General features: G+C 34.3%; 2 protein-coding genes across 5 annotated transcripts; both read left to right on the forward strand.

Moving 5' to 3' along the window:
- Positions 1–3,539: 3,539 nt before the first annotated feature.
- On the forward strand, positions 3,540–13,617 carry LOC114718599 (inositol transporter 1-like). 2 transcript variants are annotated; one of them, XM_028903963.1, is made up of 6 exons: positions 3,540–3,844; positions 9,665–9,735; positions 10,067–10,402; positions 11,500–11,607; positions 11,870–12,055; positions 12,627–13,617. In XM_028903963.1, exons 1-6 carry the CDS (start codon positions 3,688–3,690, stop codon positions 13,275–13,277), a joined length of 1,509 nt encoding a protein of 502 aa, XP_028759796.1. In that variant the 5' UTR covers positions 3,540–3,687; the 3' UTR covers positions 13,278–13,617. The 2 variants fall into 2 exon arrangements, with proteins under 2 accessions (XP_028759796.1, XP_028759795.1); XM_028903962.1 differs by lacking the exon at positions 3,540–3,844 and adding an exon at positions 8,080–8,406.
- Positions 13,618–14,515: 898 nt separating this feature from the next.
- LOC114718600 (inositol transporter 1-like) lies at positions 14,516–20,153 on the forward strand. Of its 3 annotated transcripts, none has more exons than XM_028903964.1 (7): positions 14,516–14,667; positions 15,673–15,955; positions 16,925–16,995; positions 17,406–17,741; positions 18,192–18,299; positions 18,402–18,587; positions 19,237–20,153. In XM_028903964.1, the coding sequence occupies exons 2-7, from the start codon at positions 15,820–15,822 to the stop codon at positions 19,867–19,869; spliced, it is 1,470 nt and encodes a 489-aa protein (XP_028759797.1). In that variant the 5' UTR covers positions 14,516–14,667; positions 15,673–15,819; the 3' UTR covers positions 19,870–20,153. The 3 variants fall into 3 exon arrangements, with proteins under 3 accessions (XP_028759797.1, XP_028759799.1, XP_028759798.1); XM_028903966.1 differs by lacking the exon at positions 14,516–14,667 and adding an exon at positions 14,690–15,103; XM_028903965.1 differs by lacking the exon at positions 14,516–14,667 and having other exon boundaries at positions 15,653–15,955.
- Positions 20,154–23,453: the final 3,300 nt, after the last annotated feature.

Raw genomic sequence — 23,453 nt, forward strand, 5'->3', positions numbered from 1 at the left:
TTAAACTCACATGGCCGCGCATCATGACCCTTTCGGCGAACTTAGTCAATCAACTAAACATTTGCTGCCTTTTTAAGTATAAAATCACATTTTCTCATTTCTCATATTAATTTTTCCTCATAATATTCAAATTTATCGAGACATTATTACCCCTACATATTAAATTTTAATTATTAAATATGGGGTTTTTTAAAAAAAGCATGGCAAATTTCATGCATATTTTTGCTAAGAATAGGTATCTTCTAATTGAAGACACTCCTCTTTGATGTATTATTTAGTACTAAATATAAACACCTCTTTTAGTAGAGATTCAAACATTGATTCGTCATGTTGTGAGAGATTAATTCTTTCTGCTAAACCAAACTCCTTTTGTCAAGTTTCATGTATATTGATCATGAATGACAACATTATCTATTTTTTATTATATTTACTACTTAATTAGTTAATAGTAAAATTTTATATTCAATAATTAGAATTGGAAAAGCAACATTTTTCAATAAATACTTTATAATTACTACCTACAGTTCTAATTATAAGATCTCGTTTGTATTCTACAAACAAAATTTTATAATTAAAACAGGTAGCATGTCCATATGCATGGACTGGACCCACAACGTGTAGTTAATTGTTACTATTACTGTATCATTAGATTACTGGATTACTAATCTCAAGCAAAAGATTACTGGATAACTAATCTCTCAGAACTGGATGGAGAATTTTGCTCTTCAATTCAATTTTTTTCTGCATTAGTGACGTCACAATTTCATGTGAGACCGTTACTGGGAATACAGCCGCGGGTGTGAATAGGGCGGCCTTGTGGAGGCAAAATTTCAGGATTGTTTTATTTTATTGGGATTGACTCTTAAGTTGATGGATTCAAGCTGGCCGGCACGCTTTTGACTTGTTTTTTGAAATTTAAATGACCAAATTATTGTTTAAAATCAAATAAATCAAGCCATTTTATAAAATTTAATTTTAAAATAATCATAACTAAATATCTAAAATATCATTAATATTATTATTATATAAAGAATTTTAAAAAAACAAAATTTTTTTAAAAAGATCTAAACTATAAGGCCAACCTTTTAAGGGTGTTTTCTATTTAAAAAGAAAAATTCTAACCTCAGACCTTATAATTTTGGTGCCCAAACCAACTCTGCCTGTTTTCTGGAATCAAATATGACCTACAATAGCTGGTGCAAAAATTTATAAGCACATAATCCTCGGACGAATAAATTATACTGCAGGTCAGTGAAAAAAAAAACAAGAAGAACAAATTATATTGAGAGAACAATCTCATTTAAATCTAACAATTTCTAAATATGATCCAATAATACCAAGCGTAGAATACATTTGGTGATAGAATCACTCAATGGGCATGACTTACAATCTTAAAACATCATAGTGTGCTTTTTTTAAAATAATAATAATATTTTAAGGGAACATGAATTTTAGATTTCAAGATAATGATATATTTCTATAATCATGGAGGAGTCTTTAAATGGTTATTTTCTTCAGATTACTTTTGAAAAAAAAAATCAAACCCTTAAGATGATATTTAGAATCTCAATTTCGGCAGCGAAACACATTTAAGATAGTTATTGTAGAAAAAGATTAACCGACATAAATTAATATCAACCACAAGCCTAAAGCGGATACTCCATTCGTCCTTTACGCACCTTCTCTTGTCTTCCTTACGCAGTTCTCCATTTAAAAAAATTATAAATGAGAAAAATATTTTAAATAAAGGGATGAAATATTTTTTTTGACCAGCAATAAAGGGGCCGAAATATGAGTAAAGATTTAAAATTTATATTCATTCGATGTAGGTATAACATAGACAATAAAAAATGGCACAGTTAATTTATACTACCTTTGGTTAAAAAATATTATTTGCAATTTACAAATAAAATTTTATAATTAGCATCAGACAAAAGATAAAGAAAATACCGTGAAAATTGTTTCTGTTAGGCCTCGTCCGAGCCAGCTCAGCCTCACGGGCTTCCCTTTCATGTGCTGTCCTCTTTACGTTGGATCATGCGCCAAGTAATATTTCACCAAATCTGAGAAAAATATTTGGGAGAATTACAATGAAATCCCAAACAAGAAAAATAATTAAAAATCAAGTCTTGCAGTTGCAGGTTGTCATTCTCACTATAAAACTTGTTATTATAGACTGTTAAGATTTTTATTGAGACTTTTGAGTAATTATTTCTTTTCTGTGACACTTGATTATAATTCTCCCAAAATGTTTTTACCCCCACAAACAAAATGGTTTGAATATAAAGTACTCCCTTCCGTTCCTTATTATAAAAGACGAATAACCGAATTATGTTGATAAAAAAAACAGTTAAAATTAGTTAAAAACAATCAATATGAAAAAAGTATAATTCTTTTTCTAAAAATGCCCTTATTAATAAGGAGAGAGAATATGAGAGAGAACAATGGTAATTTATTAAAAGAAAGAGAAGTGGGAAGGAGAGAGAGTGTGAGTTGGAGACAATAAATATGGGTAATTTCTAAAAATATTTGATTTGCGGTTTCATAATTTTGACTTTTTTTGTGGGTGATTTTTCCTTTAAAATATCCATGTAAGCACTTAAAGTTTTTATTTTGTTGGAGATAAAATTTCTTGCATATTTATTTTGCAAATGACGAATTTCGTGTTGGTCTAATCCCCCCGCCCCCCCAAAAAACAAAGGTTCCTGAACCTCTCCGCCAGCATTTTCCATCGCGATCTCACAAGGCGCGCCGCGTGTACCAATTAGAGGGGAAAGCGACTCAAATTTCAAGGCCCTTATCGCAGCCCGACGCGAGCCATTGCCCCCGCAATTCGCGGATATCATCAACTTTGCCCGCGAGTATCTAGTATTATCATATTCTGCATGTGGCGACGCTGATGTAAGAAATTAGTCCATCCTCTTCTACTATTGCATTATTCCACATTTCCACGTCTTTTCGCTTGTGTCCAAGCCACGTTCCAGATAAGCACAAAATTGTCGGATCGGACCAAATTGTTGAAAGAAAGAAGGTTAAAGTGTATTCAATACCCTCGAAATATTTTTTTAAATATATCTAACACTTTAAAACATTTTGTAATGTATTCAGCAGCACAAAATATTTTTTAGAAACGCCTAACATTCTGAAATATTTTTTTGTCTTGGTACTAGATGCATCAACAAATTTTTTTAGATACTAGACATACCCAAAAAAAATATTTTAGGATTTTGGATATATAATAAAATACTTTAGGATCTTGAATGTTCCCGAAGAAATATTTTGAGATGTTAGATGTATCAAAAAATACTTTAAGATATTAGGTGTATCCGAGAAAATACATTAGGGTGTTGAATGCACATTAATCCAAAGAAAAATGATGAAATTGCTACTTGTCGTCTTTCTGCAGCGTCGGCGTTTGATTCGTTTGTGACTAGCTTATGGGTGACAGCAATGTCATTTTAGAATAAACACAGGATTTGAAGTTTTCTGATCCTCTCCGCTCCGGCTTCCGTAACAATTATGAATTATCACATGTTCTTCGGGGGAGAAGGTGGGAAAACTAGATATAATTCAGTTTCTAAGGAGTTAGTTATGCATTTTGAGCCTCTTCACCTGCTTCAAGTTTAGACTGAGGTTTCGCCCTGCTCTTCTTTCTGTCTTTGTTTCTGAAAGTGAGAGTCTGAGAAGATGACGAACAACGTGATGACGATGGAGGCCACACCTGGGAGCTCAGGGTACTTGGAGCTGTATCCTGAGAGAAAAATGTCGTTTTTCAAGAATCCTTACATCCTCCTACTCACTGCGGCAGCTGGCATAGGTGGACTCCTCTTTGGCTACGATACGGGTACTCTTGATCTCTCCTTCTTCGTCTTATTCATGGATTATGAGTGACAACAGTGAGACCCGTAACCCTCACTATTCCTGCTGAGAATATTTTCAAATCTGAATATCTGATAGTATCATTTGAATGGCTATTTGACTCAGGAGAAATTATTATTATATTTTAGATTTAAATAAATATTAATATAATCAGCGATTATTTGTGCACTTAATCGTGTTCTGGGAAATGAAATCTGGTTAATTTTGTACTTTTATGGGTTGTCTGCTCATATGTTTTTGGAAGCTTATCGCTCCTCCAAGTCGCACTCCTATTTGTTTTGCATAAGAATAAATCGGGTCGGGCGAGCAAGCAATTCCAACCTCACTACAATTATGTAACCAGTTCGCAACTCCAATCTCGTTAAATAAATACACTCAGAAAATAATATTAAGATACAGAATATTAGAAAAATAATAACAAAGTGTTAGATGCTATTTTTTATCTCCTACAGGCTTTCGTCCGAAGGGAAAGATTATACATGTGGGCCTTGAATTAGATAAACACGTGAAGATGAAAAAACAATAGAAAGCTACGTTTGATGATTCATGAATGGAGTCATTCTCAACTCTCAAGCAAGACGCCCTGCGTGAACCACCACATGCCAGAGTAGTCTAGATCGGTTCAACCCCCCGCCCCCGCCCCCCAAAAAAAAAATTCATAAAATTGAAAATTAAATTAATTAAATGAGCGGAATGACGCAGCATACTGCATATTTGAGCGTGTCTAAAATTTGATAATATTATTCAAAAGTTTTATTTGAGCGAATCTGAGCCGCTCACGCGTCCCTTTGATGATGTTCACTTCTCCATTGTGGCCCAACGCCCTCGATTATTAAACTCACGTGGCCACACATCATGGCCAGTTTCATTCATATTTTTGCTAAGGATAGGTATGCTCTAATAAGAAACATTCCTATTTGATATCGGATACAAAATAGAACCATATTTTTTAGTAGAAATTTAAATTTTGATTCATCATGTTATGAGAAATTAATTTTTTCTATCATATATATTGATCATGAATAACAAAATTATCTATTTTTTATTATATTTATTAGTTAGTTAATTAATAGTAATATTTTATATTCAAGAATTAGAATTGGAAAAGTAACATTTTTTAATAAATATTTCATAATTATTAACTCCGGTCCTAATTATAAAATCTTATTTATAATCTATAAATAAGATCTTATAATCAAAACCGAAATAATATATCCGTACTCACAGACCGGACCCAGGATGCGTAGTTAATTGTTACTATTACTCTATCATTAAACTACTGGAAAGCTAATCCCAAGGAAAAGATTAGCAGATAACTAATATCTCAAAACTGGATGGCGAATTTTGCTTTTCAATTCAATTTTTTCTGCAAATGACGTCACAATTTCATGTGATCACATATTAAATACGACTGTTGCCGCAGCTTTGTCAAAATTTCAGAAATAGTTTATTTTATTAAAACTGACTCTTAAACTGATAGGTGCAAGCTGACCCGTAGGTTTTTGACTTGTTCTTTGAAACTTAGATGAACAAATTATTGTTTAAAATAAAATAAATCAAATTGTTTTATGAAATATAATTTTAAAATAATAATAATAACTAAAAATTTAAAATATTACTAATAATATAAAATAATTAACAATATTGTTATATAAAAAATTTTAAAAAACAAAAATTATAAAAAAATCTAAACGTGCTGGCCTATAGCAGTATAAGACTAATCTTTTTAAGTGTGTTCTCTATTTAAAGAGAAAAATTCTAAACTCAGATCTCATAATTTTGGAGCCTAAACCAATTTTGCCTAATTTCTGGAATCAAATATTACCTATAATAGTTGGTGCAAAAATTTACAAGCTCATACTACTCAGATTAATAAATTATATTGAAAGTCGGTAAAAAAAAAAAAACAAAGAACAAATTATATCGAGAGAACAATCTCATTTGAATCTAACAATTTTTAAATATGATCCAATAATACCAAGCGTAAAATACATTTGGTGATAGAATCACTTGGTAAGTATGACTTATAATCTTAAAACATCATAGCGTGCTTTTTTTAAATAATAATAATATTTCAAGGGAACATGAATTTTAGATTTCAAAATAATGATATATTTCTATAATCATCGAGGAGGCTTTAAATGTTTATTTTCTTCAGATTGCCTTTAAAAAAAAAAATCAAACGCGTAAGTTGATATTAGAATCTCAATTTCGGCAGCGAAACATATTTAAGATAATTATTGTAGAAAAAAATTAACCGACATAAATTAATATCAACCACAAACCCAAAGTGGATCCTCCGTTCCTCCTTTACACACCTTCTCTTATCTTCCTTATGCAGTTCTCCATTTAAAAAAAAAATTATAAATGAGAAAAAAGTTTTAAATAAATGGATGAAAAATGGCATAGAAAATAAAAAATGGCACAATTAATTTATATGATCCATTGATTTTTGGTGCTCTAGTGGTTCGCCTGTGTCGTCCGACCCAACTCAGGGGCTCCACTTCCATGCGCTGTCCCCTTTGCGTTGGATCATGCGCCAACTAATATTTCACCAAATCTGAGAAAAATGTTTACCCCCAGCAAAGAAAATGGTTTGACTATAAAGTACTACTCCTCCGGTCCTAATTATAAGACCTAATTGACTTATTTGAAAAAATTAAGGAAGTAAGTTAAGTTAGTTATTTATAATAAATAAGTGTTGTCATTCCTAAAATATCCTTGCTAATTAAGTATATTGGCTAAAACTATCATTATTAGAAGGATTATCTTGGAAAAAAATGCATAAATATAAGAGACAAAATGGATTGGGTCTTATAATTAGGACCAAATAAAAAGTCAAATTGGATCTTATAATAAGGACCGGAGGAGTACTATAAAGACATGATATTTGGCTCAAAAAATTTATAAACACATAATAGCGCCCTCGACAAATTTATGAGCACATTTACTGTTATTAAACTCGTAAATTGACTTTCTAAATTTAATATTTTTAGATTTTTAACTAATAAAATCGTGTTGAAATTTATGAGTTTATTTACCAAATTTACTATTTTTATATTTTTAACTTACGAAATTATATTAACTTGACTTCAAACTCATACTAAATTTTTGAATTTAATTATGTTTAATGATTTTATATATAAATTTTATAAAAAATTTTTTGTTAAATGTAATAAATTATAAGTATTGATGGATATAATTTCAATTATTTAAATTTAAAATATATTTAAATAAAATTATTCTCACTTTTTATATATTAATTATTTGACTATATATTTTTAATAGTAATTTATTAATAAAAATAAACTCTTATGAATTTATATCATTAGCACAAATTTATTTAAACTCACAAGTGACAACCTTGGGCACACTTATTGGGATTGTTTACTTAAAAAAAAGAAAATCATAAAAATTATAAATCACAAATTAAGATCCGTTATAAGATTTGTATAAGTTTTGATGATAATTGAATGACAAATAATAACAAATTTTTGATAAAATATTTGATTTGTAATTTGTAATTTTGAGTATCTTTTTTTTTTGTGATTGTTTAAAAATATCCATGTAAGCAATTGTAGTTGGAGATAAAATTTCTTGCGTATTTATTTTGCAAATCACGAAATCATGTAAAGTAAAGTAATTCATCGTCACTGAATTTCGTATTGGTCTAATAGTTCCTCCCCCTTTTTTTTCCCCCTTTCCGTTTTTAGGTTCCTGAACTTTTCCACCAACATTTTTCCATTGCGATCTCACATGGCGCGCCACGTGTACCAAATCGAGGGAAAGCGACTCACATTTCAATCCCCTTACCGCAGCCTGACGCGCGCTATCGCCCCCTCAATCCGGGGATATCATCAACCTTGCCCGCGAGTATTATCATATTCTATATGTGGCGACACTGATGTAAGAAATTAATCCATGTTCTTCTGCCATTTCATTATTCCACACTTCCACGTCTTCTCGCTTGTGGACAAGCCACGTACCAGATAAGCACAAAATTGTCGGATCGGACCAAATTGTTGAAAGAAAAATTATGAAATTGCTATTTGTCGTCTTTCTGCAGCGTCGGCGTTTGATTCGTTTGTGACTAGATTATGGGTGACAGGGATGTCATTTTAGAATAAACATCACAATTCTAATTTGGTCTTCACGAGTTAAGTTTTTTGATCCCCTCCCCTCCGGTTTCCGTGACAATTAGGAATTATCACACTGTTCTTCGGGGGAGAAGGTGGGAAAACCAGATATAATTAAGTTTGTAAGAAGTTAGTTATGCATTTTGAGCCTCTTCACCTACTTCAAGTTTAGACTGAGGTTTCGCCTTGCTCTTCTTGCTGTCTTTGTTTCTGAAAGTGTGAGAGTCTGAGAAGATGACGAACAACGTGATGACGATGGAGGCCACACCTGGGAGCTCAGGGTACTTGGAACTGTATCCTGAGAGAAAAATGTCGTTTTTCAAGAACCCTTACATACTCCTACTCACTGCAGCAGCTGGCATAGGTGGATTCCTCTTTGGCTACGATACAGGTCCTCTTGATCTCTCATTCATCTTATTCATGGATTATGAGTGATGACAGTGAGACCCGTAACCCTCACTGTTCCTGCTGAGAATATTTTCAAATCTGAATATCCGATAGTATCATTTGAATGACTATTTAACTCAGGAGAAAGTATTATTACATTTTAGACTTAAATAAATATTAATATAATCAGCGATTATTTTTGCACTTAATCGTGTTTTGGGAAATGAAATTTGGTTAATTTTGTACTTTTATGGATTGTCTCCTCATATGTTTCTGCTTTCGAAGATGTTTTGGAAGCTTATCGCTCCTCCAAGTCGCACTCCTATTTGTTTTGCATAAGAATAAATCGGGTCGGGTGAGCAAGCAATTCCAACCTCAGTACAATATGTAACCAGTTCGCAACTCCAATTTCGTTAAATAAATATATTCTGAAGGACAAACTAGAAGCGGGGCCTTACATGTTGGGCTTAAGTTATCCAGAACGGTTGCTCAGGAAAGTTGAATTTGTCACGGTTCTTTACAAACTGACGTCCTCATGGAGAAACTATTTATTATATGCGACATCAGTTTCATCTGTAAGAAGGGAATGGAAATAGGAATTCGGGAGGTAGTTATGGTGGTTGTCAGCTGCTGCTTCAATAAGTTTCGAATTTTGGTTCCACTTGAGAAAGATATCCCGTAACCTTAGCTTGCACTTTAGATAACATTTGTCCTGGAAGGATGTTATATTCCATTTGCCGAACTGCTCATCTAGAGCATAATAATGTATATGTTGCTGTCTATTTCAACATTGGGCGGCGTTGAGATTGATGTCCTCCTTTAATGCTATGCTTGGCGTATTTCGAGTAAAGGCTGGGAATTTTTTATCATCATATGAGCTTGGAAGCCAACACAAGCACGGAGACTGAGTCAAGATAAAACTTTATAGTGTTACGTCATGTCTAAATAAAAGTCCGACATGTGTTAGACAATGACACAGTTTTAAGTGACCTTGTATCATAGTATATGATTAATGCAGAGTGAAATAAGAAACAGTAAAATGCTACTGGAAGGTTGGATACAGAGAATTTTCAAGTTAATAATCTGTGATTGTGGGTTAAACCTTTTTTGAAAAAGTGATTTGTTTAATACTGGATTTTTCTGGCTTTCAACTTTATCCAGCCTCTGTATGTGTGTGCATGAGTGTGTCTTTTTTTGCCATTTCATAGGTTGCTTGTTTCTGACGGATAGTTTGCCTCATTTGGAAATGTTGTTCATTGCAGGTGTTATCGGGGGAGCCCTTCTGTATATTAAAGATGATTTTGAGGATGTTAGAAATAGTAGTTTCCTTCAGGTGCAAACTTTCTCTCTATTGAATTTTGTAGGTTTCAGAAGTATCTCGTTTGTTTGGTTACTCAGATGGTTATACATGTTGCGAGAGCTATGATTGTATTCATGCAGAGCCAATATTGGCTATTGGAAAAGGGGGGGAAAAGAACCCGTGGATATATGAGTATATTTCATTTACAGTTCCTCATTGCAATTACAGCATTTTTGTTGGCAAAATTAGGTTTACATCTAATGCTAGTTGCAGCATATCATTCTTTTGTCTGTTTATACTTTCCTATTTTGTTCTCCAATTTTATTTGTATTTGTGATGGATCAATAATACTATAAGTTTCCAGGAAACAATTGTTGCCATGGCATTAATTGGTGCAATTGTTGGAGCAGCAGGAGGTGGTTGGATTAATGATGTCTTTGGACGTAAGAAGGCTACTCTTAGTGCTGATATTGTCTTTGTTACTGGAGCAATTGTCATGGCTCTTGCCCCAAATTCAGGGGTTCTCATACTGGGGCGCTTTCTGGTTGGCCTTGGTGTGGGTGTAGCTTCTGTCACCGCTCCAGTGTATATTGCAGAGGCTTCACCATCAGAAATAAGGGGCTCATTAGTGAGCGTAAATGTGTTTATGATAACTGGTGGACAGTTTCTTTCCTACTGCGTAAATCTTGCTTTTACAGAGGTGAGGTATTCACTCTACCTTCCTAATTGTGTTGCCACTGACACCCATCTTTAGCATATAAATGTTGTACGGAAGTAACCTATGCAATAGACTGCAGGAATTTGAGTGGATGTGTATTATGGGGGCTATATGTTGCTGTTGTTTACTGATTATCTTTTTTGATTCCATCATGTCACTTCATTTTATTGTAAGAAAATTATTTGCTGTTTCCTTCCTTCTTAACTCATGCCTTTAGTAATCGTAGCAGTGCCCTCTATATATTTGATCAAGTAACTGGGGTTGTGGAGACAAAACTCAAATCACCAGTTACTGCTTCATTAATAGCTGAAGGGAAGAAACAAGATAGAAGTTGGGGTAGCATCAGTGAAGGAACTTCGTCTGTTCTTTCCTGCCTAACTCTAATAATGCATAGTTCTTTTAATCTTTCATTGCATGCTTCTGGCTTTCACTTTAATTCTTATAGCATTGTGCAGCCAGTTCACCTCAGCCAGTTCACCTTACCTTGTTATTCATTCTAAAGCTTTATTGGAAGTTTTCTTTATGCATGATCTACCAACCTAAAGAGAAAGAAAGATATAACCAAGTATCTTCTTAGAAAATCTTTTCATCGTTTTCATCATTAGTTTTCAAGAGTTTCTCAAATGCCAAATCTTTTCAATAAATCCTATGTCAATGACACTAGTAAATATTCTTATTTGGCTGCCTGAGTCATCATCAATAGCCTGAAGATGGAAAACATTACTATCGAGAGGGTTCACTTGTGAGTCAGTTCCCCGCATTTTACAGTAACTAGTAAATTACTGGTGACATATATGATATGTTGGAAAATCGGATACTTGGAGTTGCAGATGTTACGCTGCAGCGTCAATCAAGTAGCTCATCTCAAATAGTTGCAAGCATGTGCAGTCCTGACCTTATTAAATTTGAATTTCTAAAACTAAAAGGGGATTTAATGGTATTCAATGGAGAGTTTCTGAAATGAGAGCAGGATCAGGTTGTTTTCCCCGTCATTTTTTGATGCAATGGTATTATATTACTTGTACTTAAGGTTCTGATAATCCTCTGACTAATCTCTTCCTGAAATCTAAATCGAGCAGGTACCTGGGACATGGCGATGGATGCTGGGAGTTGCAGGTGTGCCAGCTTTTGTCCAGGCTATCCTCATGATTTTCTTGCCAGAGTCTCCACGGTGGCTTTTTCTCAAGGTGAGAAGCATTCATATTTCATATGACTTGATGAGTTACGGTTGAGATTAATATCTAATGTGCACCTGTTCTTATTATTTAATAATAGTAGTCCTTTCTATTATTATTATTTGTTTAAATTGAGGGACACAAAGGATATTTCCAAATACAAAACTTATTTAATTTTGGGCTTCCATTTACATACTTTTTCCACTCTGCCAACGAAATGGCTTCTTGGTGTCTGTCCTCCTTTTCGATCTTATTTTTTCCTCTTTGGGTGCAGAACAGGAGAGATGAAGCTGTGGTCGTGCTCACTAAGATCTATACCTATGAACGCTTAGAGGATGAAGTTGATTACCTTACTGATCTGGCTGAGCAAGAACGTCAGAAACGGAGCCAAGTTAAATACATGGATGTTTTCAAATCGAAGGAAATCAGAGCTGCATTTTTTGTTGGGGCTGGACTTCAGGTTTCAGAGACTTTACTCGAACTTTTTCATTGTGTCTAGATTGAAGTCCTCATGTTTGATACTGTTTAACCTAAATATCCTTTTGTCCAAATGTCAGTGCTGTAGTTCTTGGTTTGGATTCGATGAAAAAAGTAAAGCCATTTCGCCTCTAATGAAGGACCATATATGTGCAAAGAAATCAAAATGGACGTCCATCCCTGAGGTTGACAAGCCAGTAGCCATATTAAAATGGAAAAGAATCTCTTGTTTTAACTTTAATATTGTACTCTATTGAATTGAAGAGGTTCCTTGTACAACAAATTGACGTTAAATTGCATATAAAGTATCCCAATGAAAGCTTCTATCAATTTCATTCTCACTGTCCTTCATATGCGATGAGCATCCAAGTTATTATAAGCTACGATGAATCTATGCGAGTCATTAGTCTTGGCATGTATCAAATGTGTGCTTTCATAATTGCTTGCATCTAAATGTGTATTGTTATGGGATTTGGTAGTGATCTGTTCTTGTGTATATCTTTGGAGATTAAATTCATTAATTAGTTTGAAAAACTCGATTCCTTGCTCTGCAGATGTTTCAGCAGCTCACTGGTATTAGCATAATTATGTACTACAGCCCCACAATCATTGAGATGGCTGGGTTCGGTTCCAATAAGCAAGCTCTTCTTCTCTCTCTCATTGTTGCTGGGATGAATGCTGCCGGAACAATTCTCGGCATTTATCTTATTGACCATGCAGGACGAAGAAAGTTGGCCATCTCATGCTTATGTGGTGTTATTGGATCTCTGGCTGTTCTCTCAACAGGGTGTTACCTTGAGGCGTCTGACCCTTCAAATAGAATCTATGGGTATATCGCAGTTATAGGGTTAGCCCTATATATTCTTTTCTTCTCGCCAGGGATGGGGCCTGTGCCCTGGACCGTGAACTCTGAAATCTATCCTGAAGAATTCAGAGGAGTATGTGGGGGCATGGCAGCCACCACGAACTGGATTTTCAGCGTGGTAATGTCCGAGAGCTTTCTGTCAGTCGTCGATGCCGTGGGGCTTGGTTCGAGTTTTGTGATCCTCGGCATTATAGCTGTGATTGCACTACTCTTTGTGACTATATTTGTGCCCGAGACAAAAGGCTTGACATTCGAAGAGGTGTCGTTGATATGGAAGGAAAGAGCTTATGGAAAGAACCAGAACACACAAAACCTTCTTGGGCAAGAAAACAGGACTTAGGTGTCTGCGTCTGCATGGTTTGACGCCAGTGATAGCATTGTAATACTGTCACAGTATGTGGATTAAGTGAGAGAGAGGATTGGAACCGTTGAGACTCGCCTGAGATTTAGAATCACCCACATTCTTTTTTTCCTTCCAAGCAGAGATGGATCTGCTTGTTACTTCTTGGCAGCTGGAGTGATGGATGAAACTTGGTATTTTTGGCTCTGAGAATGAGGTGATGTTAATTATGTATAGTAATAATTCATTTGCCCCTCTTCCTTGAGATGCATCTCAAGACTTGGGTGACGATCCTACTGTATTATTGTGATTACAATAAGGAAGGAATCATATCTTTAAATTGGGTAAATTGTATGAGTAGGGCATATTTTGTGTTTTTTTAATTATGTTGTTTTTTTTCCAAAAAGAAGAGTCAAATTATTGTTTATAATTATTTTCCTGACAACCAGAAAATGATCATGTTTGGAGAGTGACAACAAGCAATGATGAAACGCAATAATTTTTGTTAGGTTAATATAATTTTTTATTCCTAAAATTTGGATCTATTTTAGTTTCGAAATCTCAAATTTAGAATTTGTTATTTTAGTTTTTAAAATTTAATTCATTCTAAAACGTTAATTCTTTCAAATATAACGGTGTTAAAAATATTGCAAACAGTAATGAAGTAGTGATGCGGACCTACGGGATATCATTTAGATGGATCTTGTATGGGTAATAAAGCAAAAAAAAAAAAAAAAAGGTTTTCAAAACGTAATTGTTTAGCTTTTTTTTTTCCTACCGTTCTATCACTGTGTTTGAAGAATTGTTTTGCTGAGGTGCGGATTCAGAAGTTACCCCCTCTTTTCCCATGTGAGGCAGCCATAGACACTATATGGGAATGGATTCTGGTGCGCTTTCTTCAGCCCCGCCACTTTTTTAACTTTTTTTTTTCCTTCTAAAATATAAATATCCTCCGATTGGATGCAATCCTAGTCGAGGTAATATTAAGAGGGATTAGTCCCTTTCTGTTATACTCTGATACTTTTTTATTTCTTTATTATCGATACTTTTTCTTTTTTTTGCAGGGAATCAATGCTCTTTCGTGTTTACCGTGGGCTCAAGAAAGTGGATCTTTACCTCAAGATGGATATCGTTCTGGGAAAGTAAAGATTAAATTTTTAACTAATTTTATTCTTTTATCTTATATATTCTCTTTATTAAAATTTTATGACCCAACTTTTTTAAAATTTTAAATTAAACTCATTAAAATTTTCCGTTCCTTCCCCTAGTTCCCTTGTACCAACCATACATAGTGCTGAGAGAAGGATGAGATTTTATCTGGAATGCTCTTAGAGCTCACTCTGATTCTGTATCAATATTCAGTAGGTGCTTTCCTTGGCATTAATATTCAGTAAGTATCGTCTCCCTCCCAATCTCTTCTCCTAATTCTATTCAGATGACAAATATCATGTGAGCTGCTCTGAGACATTATATGGGTATGGAGTCTGCTTCGCCACTTCTGCCTCTCTGTTTTCTTACCATTTTGATTTCCCTCTGCTTCCCACGTTTTTTGCCAGTACGGAAACCAAGAGTCACATTCGCTCAAGCTTTTCTCAAAAGTAATCTCAAATAATGAGAATTAAATTAAAATCTATTTTCAAAATTTTCAAGAAAAAAAAATGTTTTTCGATTCTCTAGAAGAGAAAATTAAGATCTTCTTTCTCTTCCCGCTCCCATGTCTCCCTGCACCATTTGTTCACACTCATCTTTGTATCCCTGCATCGTTCACTCGTTCATCCCTGTATCTCTCTTCAATCTGCAATAACACGCTATGTTTCTGTTTCTGGGTAGGTTTTCGATTTCATAGCTTTTTTCTCTCTTGCTTCTTTCATCTTCTATTTTTCCTTCATCTTTTCTTCCTCTTCTTCAATAGTGTTCTTCTTCAGTCATCATCTTCTTTATCCTTCGGCCTACACTTGAAGCCAACGCTATTTTATTCGTTTTCTTAAAAGTAAAACAACCATGTTTTTCAGCGTTTATTGAGACCGGTTAAACTAAGGGCTCCACATATGGACTATTGAATAGACTATGCAGAAACATATATATATTTTTCAATTCAGCTTTCAAAAGTTACACCGAAAGTATTACCTTAAACATGAAACTTTCTGGTGTGTCAGCGTGATGCTAAATGTCAGTTGCAATCGTTTAAAGCTTGCAATATTTTCTCCACTCACAGTGATGGATGGTACTGGCACTCTCTTGGCAGTTAAAAATCAGTTTAATAGTGATGAAGCTGATTAATTCCATAGATCGAGTAGTGAAAGATGCATGTTGGAGAAGCAATAATTTGTTGATATTTTTTCCGCAAGGGTCCCTTTCTTCTCTTTAAATGATGTCCCCAGTGGATCGCTTTCAGAACTCGGATGATTCCGGGCCATCTCTCGGTTTTCCCGGAATGTGCATTATTTTCTCAAGAAAATCTTGCGTTGCATATATGAACAGAGCGCAGAAAGAATTATCATTTTTCTGAATCAATTTTGGGAGTGATAAGACGACGATCTCGATGGAGTTCACGCCGGGAAGCTCGGGGTACATAGAATTGTATCCAGAGAGGAAAATGTCGTTGTTCAAGAACCCTTACATTCTGGCTCTCACGGCCGTCGCAGGGATAGGCGGTCTCCTCTTCGGCTACGACACAGGTAATGGAGGTTCTTGTTCAAATACGGTACTCCGTTCGGCAAATTAGATCCTAGATTTAAGTGGATGGAGTATTTCTTATGTTTACCTGGCATCCCTGTTACAGTACTCACTTGAATTTTTCAGGGTGAAAATGCAATATGTCTTTTTTTTTTTTTTTTTAATGAAAGGATCATAATAATCTTGCTGTTACAATTATTCAATTAATTTGATTATATTCCTTTCAGTCCGGAAATAAAAGTAATTTGTAAAAATTAAGAAAATCACTTCTGTGAGTTAGGTAAAAATTATAGTTAGTTATCTGTAAAACTTGTTCCTTAGTTTTCATAAATTTTTTATTTTAATCTGAAAACTAACAGAAAAATTAGTTACTATTTATATTCAATAAAGGAGAATTTTAAAAAAATTATAAATTTTGAAGGACAAAATATATTGAAATTTTATACTACTTCCAGTCCTAATTATAAGAGCCAGTTGACTAATTTGAAAAGATTAAGAAAGTAAGTTGAGTTAGTTATTTGTCCTAAATAGGTGTTATCTTTCCTAGAATATCCTTGCTAATCAAGTGTATTGACTAGAACTATTATTATTAGAAGGGCTATTTTAAAAAAAATGTATAAATATGATAGATAAATTGGATTAAGGTCTTATATTTAGGACCAAAATAAAAGTAAAATGGGATCTTATATTAAGGACAAGAGATAGTACTTAAAAAACAAAACAAACACATCTGCCAAATTTTACATTTATAACCGAAAGGGGCATTAGTTCAAGTTTTAAAAGAGTGGATTAACAATCACTTAAGCATATATTATCTTTACTTCTATTATTTACAATCTAAATTTCGACTCAATCAATTTAGATATTAGAAATCAAGTTTTTCTTCAAACTTGGTTAAATTTGTATTGGACTCAAGACAACTTAAGAAAGAATATGATCGTGCTTCTTTTTAAGCCCTTTATATGTTACAGGTGTTATATCAGGAGCACTCCTGTATATTAAAGATGATTTTGAAGAGGTGAATCAGAGTAGTTTCCTGCAGGTATACAAGTTTGTGTTGTTCCCTCTTGATTCTAAATCTAAAGAATCCAAAATTTAATATACCCATATCATGCCTTGTTTCATATTTCACGCATCAGACAACATATCAAGCCTTTTGTGTCTAAACAAAGCATCAGCACACCCTACCACTTAGACACTGGAACTCCACGTTGGATCTTTTGTGTTCACAAAAATAAATACATCATACACGAATGTAGATGGTTTAATCTGTAAAAGCGGTGGAATATGTCAAGTATCACTCCAACTTAGAATAATTAGTTAGATGAAGGTCTATGAGTAGTTTTCGTTGTACTCTTACCAAGCGCCACGAGTTCAGCCAATTGGAAGTAAAGTAAAATTACTGCACGATTTCTCCCTCATTCAAAGATTCTAACAGTTTTAAAATGCCAGGAAACAATAGTAAGCATGGCTTTGGTTGGTGCAATTATTGGATCAGCATTAGGTGGTTGGATTAATGATGAATTTGGGCGTAAAAAGGCCACCCTTATTGCTGATGTAGTCTTTGCCTTGGGATCAATAGTTATGGCACTGGCTCCTGATCCATATGTCCTCATATTTGGACGTCTTCTTGTTGGTATTGGCGTGGGCAAAGCTTCTGTAACTGCACCTGTGTATATTGCAGAAGCAGCGCCCTCAGAGATCAGAGGAGGACTTGTGAGCATAAATGTGCTTATGATTACTGGAGGACAATTTCTCTCCTACCTCATAAATCTTGCTTTCACACAGGTTAGCTTTATTCTGCCTTCTTTACAAATTACATTTGTAAACATTATATGTCAGGGGGACAGTATCCTAGAATTAGTATTTGGTATTTTCTGGCAATGTAGTTCCAATCGATTATACTGGAAATCCTTTCCTTTGGATTTGACTTCTCATTTTCCGTTTTGATGGCTGTTGATTTCTCTGGCAACAGAAAATTTTTATAAGTTGCTAAGATGTATAGATGTCAACAAAACATCGGCTTCAACTAGAGGACAACAACTAGAGTTGGAAAAGAGGTTTACTATGGATTTTATATGTGCTTTATCATAAGAGAAGTGCAAATAGAAATACTGTTATACAGAGTTGACCAGTTATTTCTTTTGCTATATGTTTTTGAAGCTTCTCTGTCAGGTTTTTCAGTCAACTAGAGGTTTCTTCCTGGATAACCTTCTTGCACAATATTTGACAAAGCAGGTCCCTGGAACATGGCGATGGATGCTAGGTGTTGCTGGTATGCCGGCAGTCATTCAGTTTTGTCTCATGCTCTGCCTACCTGAGTCACCACGGTGGCTTCTTATGCAGGTAAAATTGATCCTCTCATTAAATGAATATTAAACTAGAGAGTGTTATTCTGAGATGTTTCCTCTGCTAAAAGCTTTATTATTTGTCTTCAAATGTTTGCAGAATAGGAAAGATGAAGCAGTTTCAGTCCTTTCCAAGATCTATGATACGAATCGCTTGGAGGATGAAGTGGAATATTGTTGTGCCCAGTTGGAGGAAGAACTTGAGAAGCAAAGCAAAGTTAGATACTTGGATGTGTTCAAAACTAAAGAAATTAGACTCGCATTTCTTGCAGGGGCCGGACTTCAGGTTTAAGATTTTTCTTGAAACTCTTCTTGTTTTTGAACTTGGATTATCCTGGTGTTTAGAATGATCCTTCAGAATGCCCTACCTCCATGAGAGAAGGGTAAGATCAACATGTCTTGCGGTAGAAAAAAGAAATATGCATACATTTGGTCATATGGGGGTCACAATTGAACATGGATTAATCTTTCAACATTTTCACGTAAGTTGTTGTTAACTACTTGTATTATATTCTTCTAATGCTTCTTAAATGGAAACCTCCATATCCGACCACTATGTGCTGACTCCTTGTTCCTCATTTTCCACCGATCCACCAACTCATTTAAAACAAACCAAAGGCAAAAATACAGCCATCTTCTTCCATGAATTTTGAGTCATTGCCCCTTTTCTCAATATGTTGTTTTCAACCTATTATTAAACTTCAATGCGATCTCTGAGAGTTTGCTACCAGTTCTCAATTCTTTATGGCATGTTGAGGATTTTATACGTAGGATTCAACAAGTAATGTTTTGTCTTAGAAAACGCGGTAGCATATGCTGACGAAGTTGGGTATAAGTGTCATCTGGTATGATATTCTTCTAAATTGACGGTAATGAAAAACCATTAAATGTAACCAGAGAAGGTTCTCTTACGACTGTCCTATGACTTTTTGCAGGCTTTTCAGCAGTTCACTGGCATCAGCATTGTGATGTACTACAGCCCAACAATCATAGAGAGGGCTGGCTTTCATTCCAAACAATTAGCTCTTCTCCTATCCCTCATTATCTCCAGCTTGAATGCTGCTGGAACAATCCTTGGCATTTATCTTATCGACCACGCAGGGCGAAAGAAGCTGGCTCTTGCAAGTTTATCTGGCGTGGTTGTTTCTCTGGGGATCCTTTCTGCTGGATCCTTCCTAGATTCATCAGGTTCTCATGATGGAAACTATGGATGGCTTGCAGTTTTAGGCCTAGCGTTGTACATTGCTTTCTTTGCGCCAGGGATGGGACCGGTGCCATGGACAGTAAACTCTGAGGTATATCCTCAAGAATACCGTGGCTTATGTGGAGGCATGTCAGCCACAGTGAATTGGATTTCAAGCGTGATAATGTCCCAAAGCTTCCTTTCAGTTTCTGATGCTTTAGGACTTGGTGGGAGCTTCTTGATCCTTGCTGGTATAGCTCTAGTTGCTATTCTGTTTGTCGCCTTGTTTGTCCCAGAGACAAAACAACTCACACTGGATGAAGTAGAGCAGCTATGGAAGGAAAGGGCCTGGGGAAGGGATTACAAAAGAGAAAGCCTTCTTTGAGAAAGGAAATAAATAGCATCTGCAGGTTGTTATCTGAATTCAATGGGCCATTCATATACTTTCTTTCTTATATGGTCAATTATTGTACCTAAACAAATTGGGTTTTAGCTTAAAGGCTAAAATCCTCCAGGGACACAAATTACATGCTAGCTTAGCATTCGGTGAAGTACAAGTTTGGAACTAACAAGTTATCCAAGCAATATGTTACCTTGCATTTTGGAGGAGGATGGAAAAGTAAGAAAGTAAAAATAAATGGAAGAAGAATTAAGATGTTGTATTTTTTATTTTTTAACTTGTCACAAGAGAAACAGAGGACAGCATCTAAGCAAAAGAACATGCTACTTGTCTGCTGAAACAGGGGCATGCCGTGTGGAGAATAGAACATACAGGAATTATCCTGGGATGCCCCTTGCTTCCTAAAGGTTTGCTCAGGGCAAAGGAGATTTCTTTTTTTTTTTTTCCTTTTTTTTTTAAAAGAAGAAATTAGACTAAGCAACATCTAAAATCATTCTTGGCCGCAAAATCAGGGGAAAATGACCTCAGATAATTGATTGCTTGGTACTCTGTCTCTGTTTACAGTGTGAGAGAATGGCTACAGTTTTAAACTTGCGTGATATTCAAATGACCTCAGAAAAAGTAATACCTTTGGTACTTAATATAAGACCTTGTTTGACTTTTACTTTGCTGCTAAATATAAGACTTCAATTCACTTTGTCTCTTATATTTATAAATTTTTTTTCCAAGGCAGTTCTTTTAATAATTGTAGTTCTAACCAACACACTTGATTAATAAAGATATTTTAGAAAAAACAACACATATTTATTACAGATAACTAACTAACTTATTTTTTTAATCTCCTCAAATTAGTTAACTGGTTCTTATGATTAAGACCGGAGGTAGTATTGGTTATTGAATCATGGATTGGAGCCAGCAAGCCGGTGGGGATAAACTCTGTACTGAGTCGCTGGACTCTACCTCTCCCCTCCCCCCGGGGGTATTCTCCTGAAAATAGGATTGGAAGTGCACATGCTTAAAAAGGTGCATCATATCAGTGGCCAGGTTTAAAAAAAGGAAAAAAACCAGCAAATCCGTATTCAATTCGTATTCTTTTTGCTTCCTTGTTTCTACGTTGTCAGGCTTCATTTGTCTCCATGGTCGACTTAGGCATGACATTCCCTCGCTGTCTCCTTTTTTCTACTTAGCATTAACCATCCTAATCTTATTACGAGTATATGTCACTTTGATTTTATTTTCTGTACATCCAGCACTAATAATTTTATGTGGCATCAAACACTCTAAACTTACAATAATATTAGAGTGCTGAACGCTGATAAAAAGATGAATATTGTAGTGTTGGACTCATCAAAAAAATAAAATTAGAGATTCAAGATGCTAAATACACTCAGAAAATAATATTAAGATACAGAATATTAGAAAAATAATATCAAAATGTTAAATGTTATATTTTTTATATATCCCACAGGCCTTCTGCCTAAGGGAAAGTTTATACGTGGAGAGAAAAAAAAATAGAAAGCTACATTTGATGAGTAGAAGATGGAGTCATTGTCACCTCTCAAGCAAGACGCCCCGAGTGAACTACCACATGCCAGAATAATCTAGAGGGGGGGGGCCTCATAAATTCATTTGAAAATTAAATTAATTAAATGAGCTGAATGACGCAGCATACTGTTTTGATAATACTCCTCCGGTCCTTATTATAAGACCCAGTTTGACTTTTTATTTGGTTCTAATTATAAGACCCAATCCATTTTGTCTCTTATATTTATGCATTTTTTTCCAAGATAATCCTTCTAATAATGATAGTTTTAGCCAATATACTTAATTAGCAAGGATATTTTAGGAATGACAACACTTATTTATTATAAATAACCAACTTAACTTACTTCCTTAATCTCCTCAAATAAGTCAATTGGGTCTTATAATTAGGACCGGAGGAGTATTATTCAAGAGTTTTATTTGAACGAATACGAGGCGCTCACGCGTCCCTCTGATGGTGTTCGCTTCTCCATTGGGCCCAACCCTCTCAATTACTAAACTCGCATGGTCGCACACCATGACCCTTTCGGCGAACTTAGTCAATCAACTAAACATATGCTGCCTTTTTAAGTATAAAATCACATTTTCTCATTTCTCATATTAATTTTTCCTCATAATATCCAAATTTATTGAGACATTATTATCCCTGCATATTAAATTTTAATTATTAAATATGATGTTTTTTTTAAAAGCATAGCAAATTTCATGCAAAATTTTGCTAAGAATAGGTATCCTCCGATTGAAGACACTCCTATTTGATGTATTACTTAGTACTAAACATGGACATTTCTTTTAGTAAAAATTCAAATATTGATTCACCACGTTGTGAGCGATTAACTCTTTCTAAACCAAACCCTGTTTGTCAGGTTTCATGTATATTGATCATGAATAACAAAATTATCTATTTTTTATTATATTTACTAGTTAATTAGTTAATAGTAAAATTTTATATTCAATAATTAGAATTGGAAAAGCAACATTTTTCAATAAATACTTTATAATTACTACCTACAGTTCTAATTATAAGATCTTGTTTGTATTCTACAAACAAAGTCTTATAATTAGGACGGGTAGCATGTCCATATGCATGGACCAGACCCACAACGTGTAGTTAATTGTTACTATTACTGTATCATTAGATTACTGGATAACTAATCTCTCAGAACTGGACGGAGAATTTTGCTCTTCAATTCAATTTTTTCTGCATTAGTGACGTCACAATTTCATGTGATCAAGTATTAAACATGACCGTTACTGGGAATACAACCGCGGGAGTGGATAGGCCGGCCTTGTGGAGGCAAAAATTTCAGGAATGTTTTATTTTATTGGGATTGACTCTTAAGTTGATCGATTCAAGCTGGCCGGTTTGACTTGTTTTTTGTAATTTAAATGAACAAATTATTGTTTAAAATCAAATAAATCAAACCATTTCATAAAATTTAATTTTAAAATAATAATAACTAAATATTTAAAATATTATTAATATTATTATATAAAGAATTTTAAAAAATATATAAAAAGATCTAAACTATAAAGCCAACCTTTTTAAGTGTGTTTTTTATTTGAAAAGAAAAATTCTAAACTCAGGCCTCATAATTTTGGAGCCTAAACCAACTCTGCCTGTTTTCTGGAATCAAATATGACCTACAATAGTTGGTGCAAAAATTTATAAGCTCATATCACCCAAAAAAAATATTTATAAGCTCATAATCCTCGGACGAATAAATTATATTGCAAGTCGGTGAAAAAAACAAAGAACAAATTATATTGAGAGAACAATCTCATTTAAATCTAACAATTTTTAAATATGATCCAATAATACCAAGCGTAAAATACATTTGGTGATAGAATCACTCAGTAAGCATGACTTACAATCTTAAAACATCATAGTGTGCTTTTTTTAAAATAATAATAATATTTTAAGGGAACATGAATTTTAGATTTCAAGATAATGATATATTTCTATAATCACGGAGGAGTCTTTAAATGGTTATTTTCTTCAGATTACTTTTGGAAAAAAAAACCAA

The sequence above is a fragment of the Neltuma alba genome, unplaced genomic scaffold, assembly GCF_004799145.2.
Source record: "Neltuma alba isolate B1F8T4 unplaced genomic scaffold, ASM479914v2 tig00011854_pilon, whole genome shotgun sequence".
NCBI lineage: Eukaryota > Viridiplantae > Streptophyta > Magnoliopsida > Fabales > Fabaceae > Neltuma > Neltuma alba.

What these genes read in the sequence shown, in the direction of transcription:
- LOC114718599 (XM_028903963.1), top strand. Translation starts at nt 3,688, where the DNA reads ATGACGAACAACGTGATGACGATGGAGGCCACACCTGGGAGCTCAGGG. An exon ending in CCTCTTTGGCTACGATACGG is followed by an intron (nt 3,845 to 9,664) that starts GTACTCTTGATC and finishes TGTTCATTGCAG; the next exon opens with GTGTTATCGGGGGAGCCCTT. An exon ending in CACGGTGGCTTTTTCTCAAG is followed by an intron (nt 11,608 to 11,869) that starts GTGAGAAGCATT and finishes CTTTGGGTGCAG; the next exon opens with AACAGGAGAGATGAAGCTGT.
- LOC114718600 (XM_028903964.1), top strand. Translation starts at nt 15,820, where the DNA reads ATGGAGTTCACGCCGGGAAGCTCGGGGTACATAGAATTGTATCCAGAG. An exon ending in ATCAGAGTAGTTTCCTGCAG is followed by an intron (nt 16,996 to 17,405) that starts GTATACAAGTTT and finishes TTAAAATGCCAG; the next exon opens with GAAACAATAGTAAGCATGGC. An exon ending in CACGGTGGCTTCTTATGCAG is followed by an intron (nt 18,300 to 18,401) that starts GTAAAATTGATC and finishes AAATGTTTGCAG; the next exon opens with AATAGGAAAGATGAAGCAGT.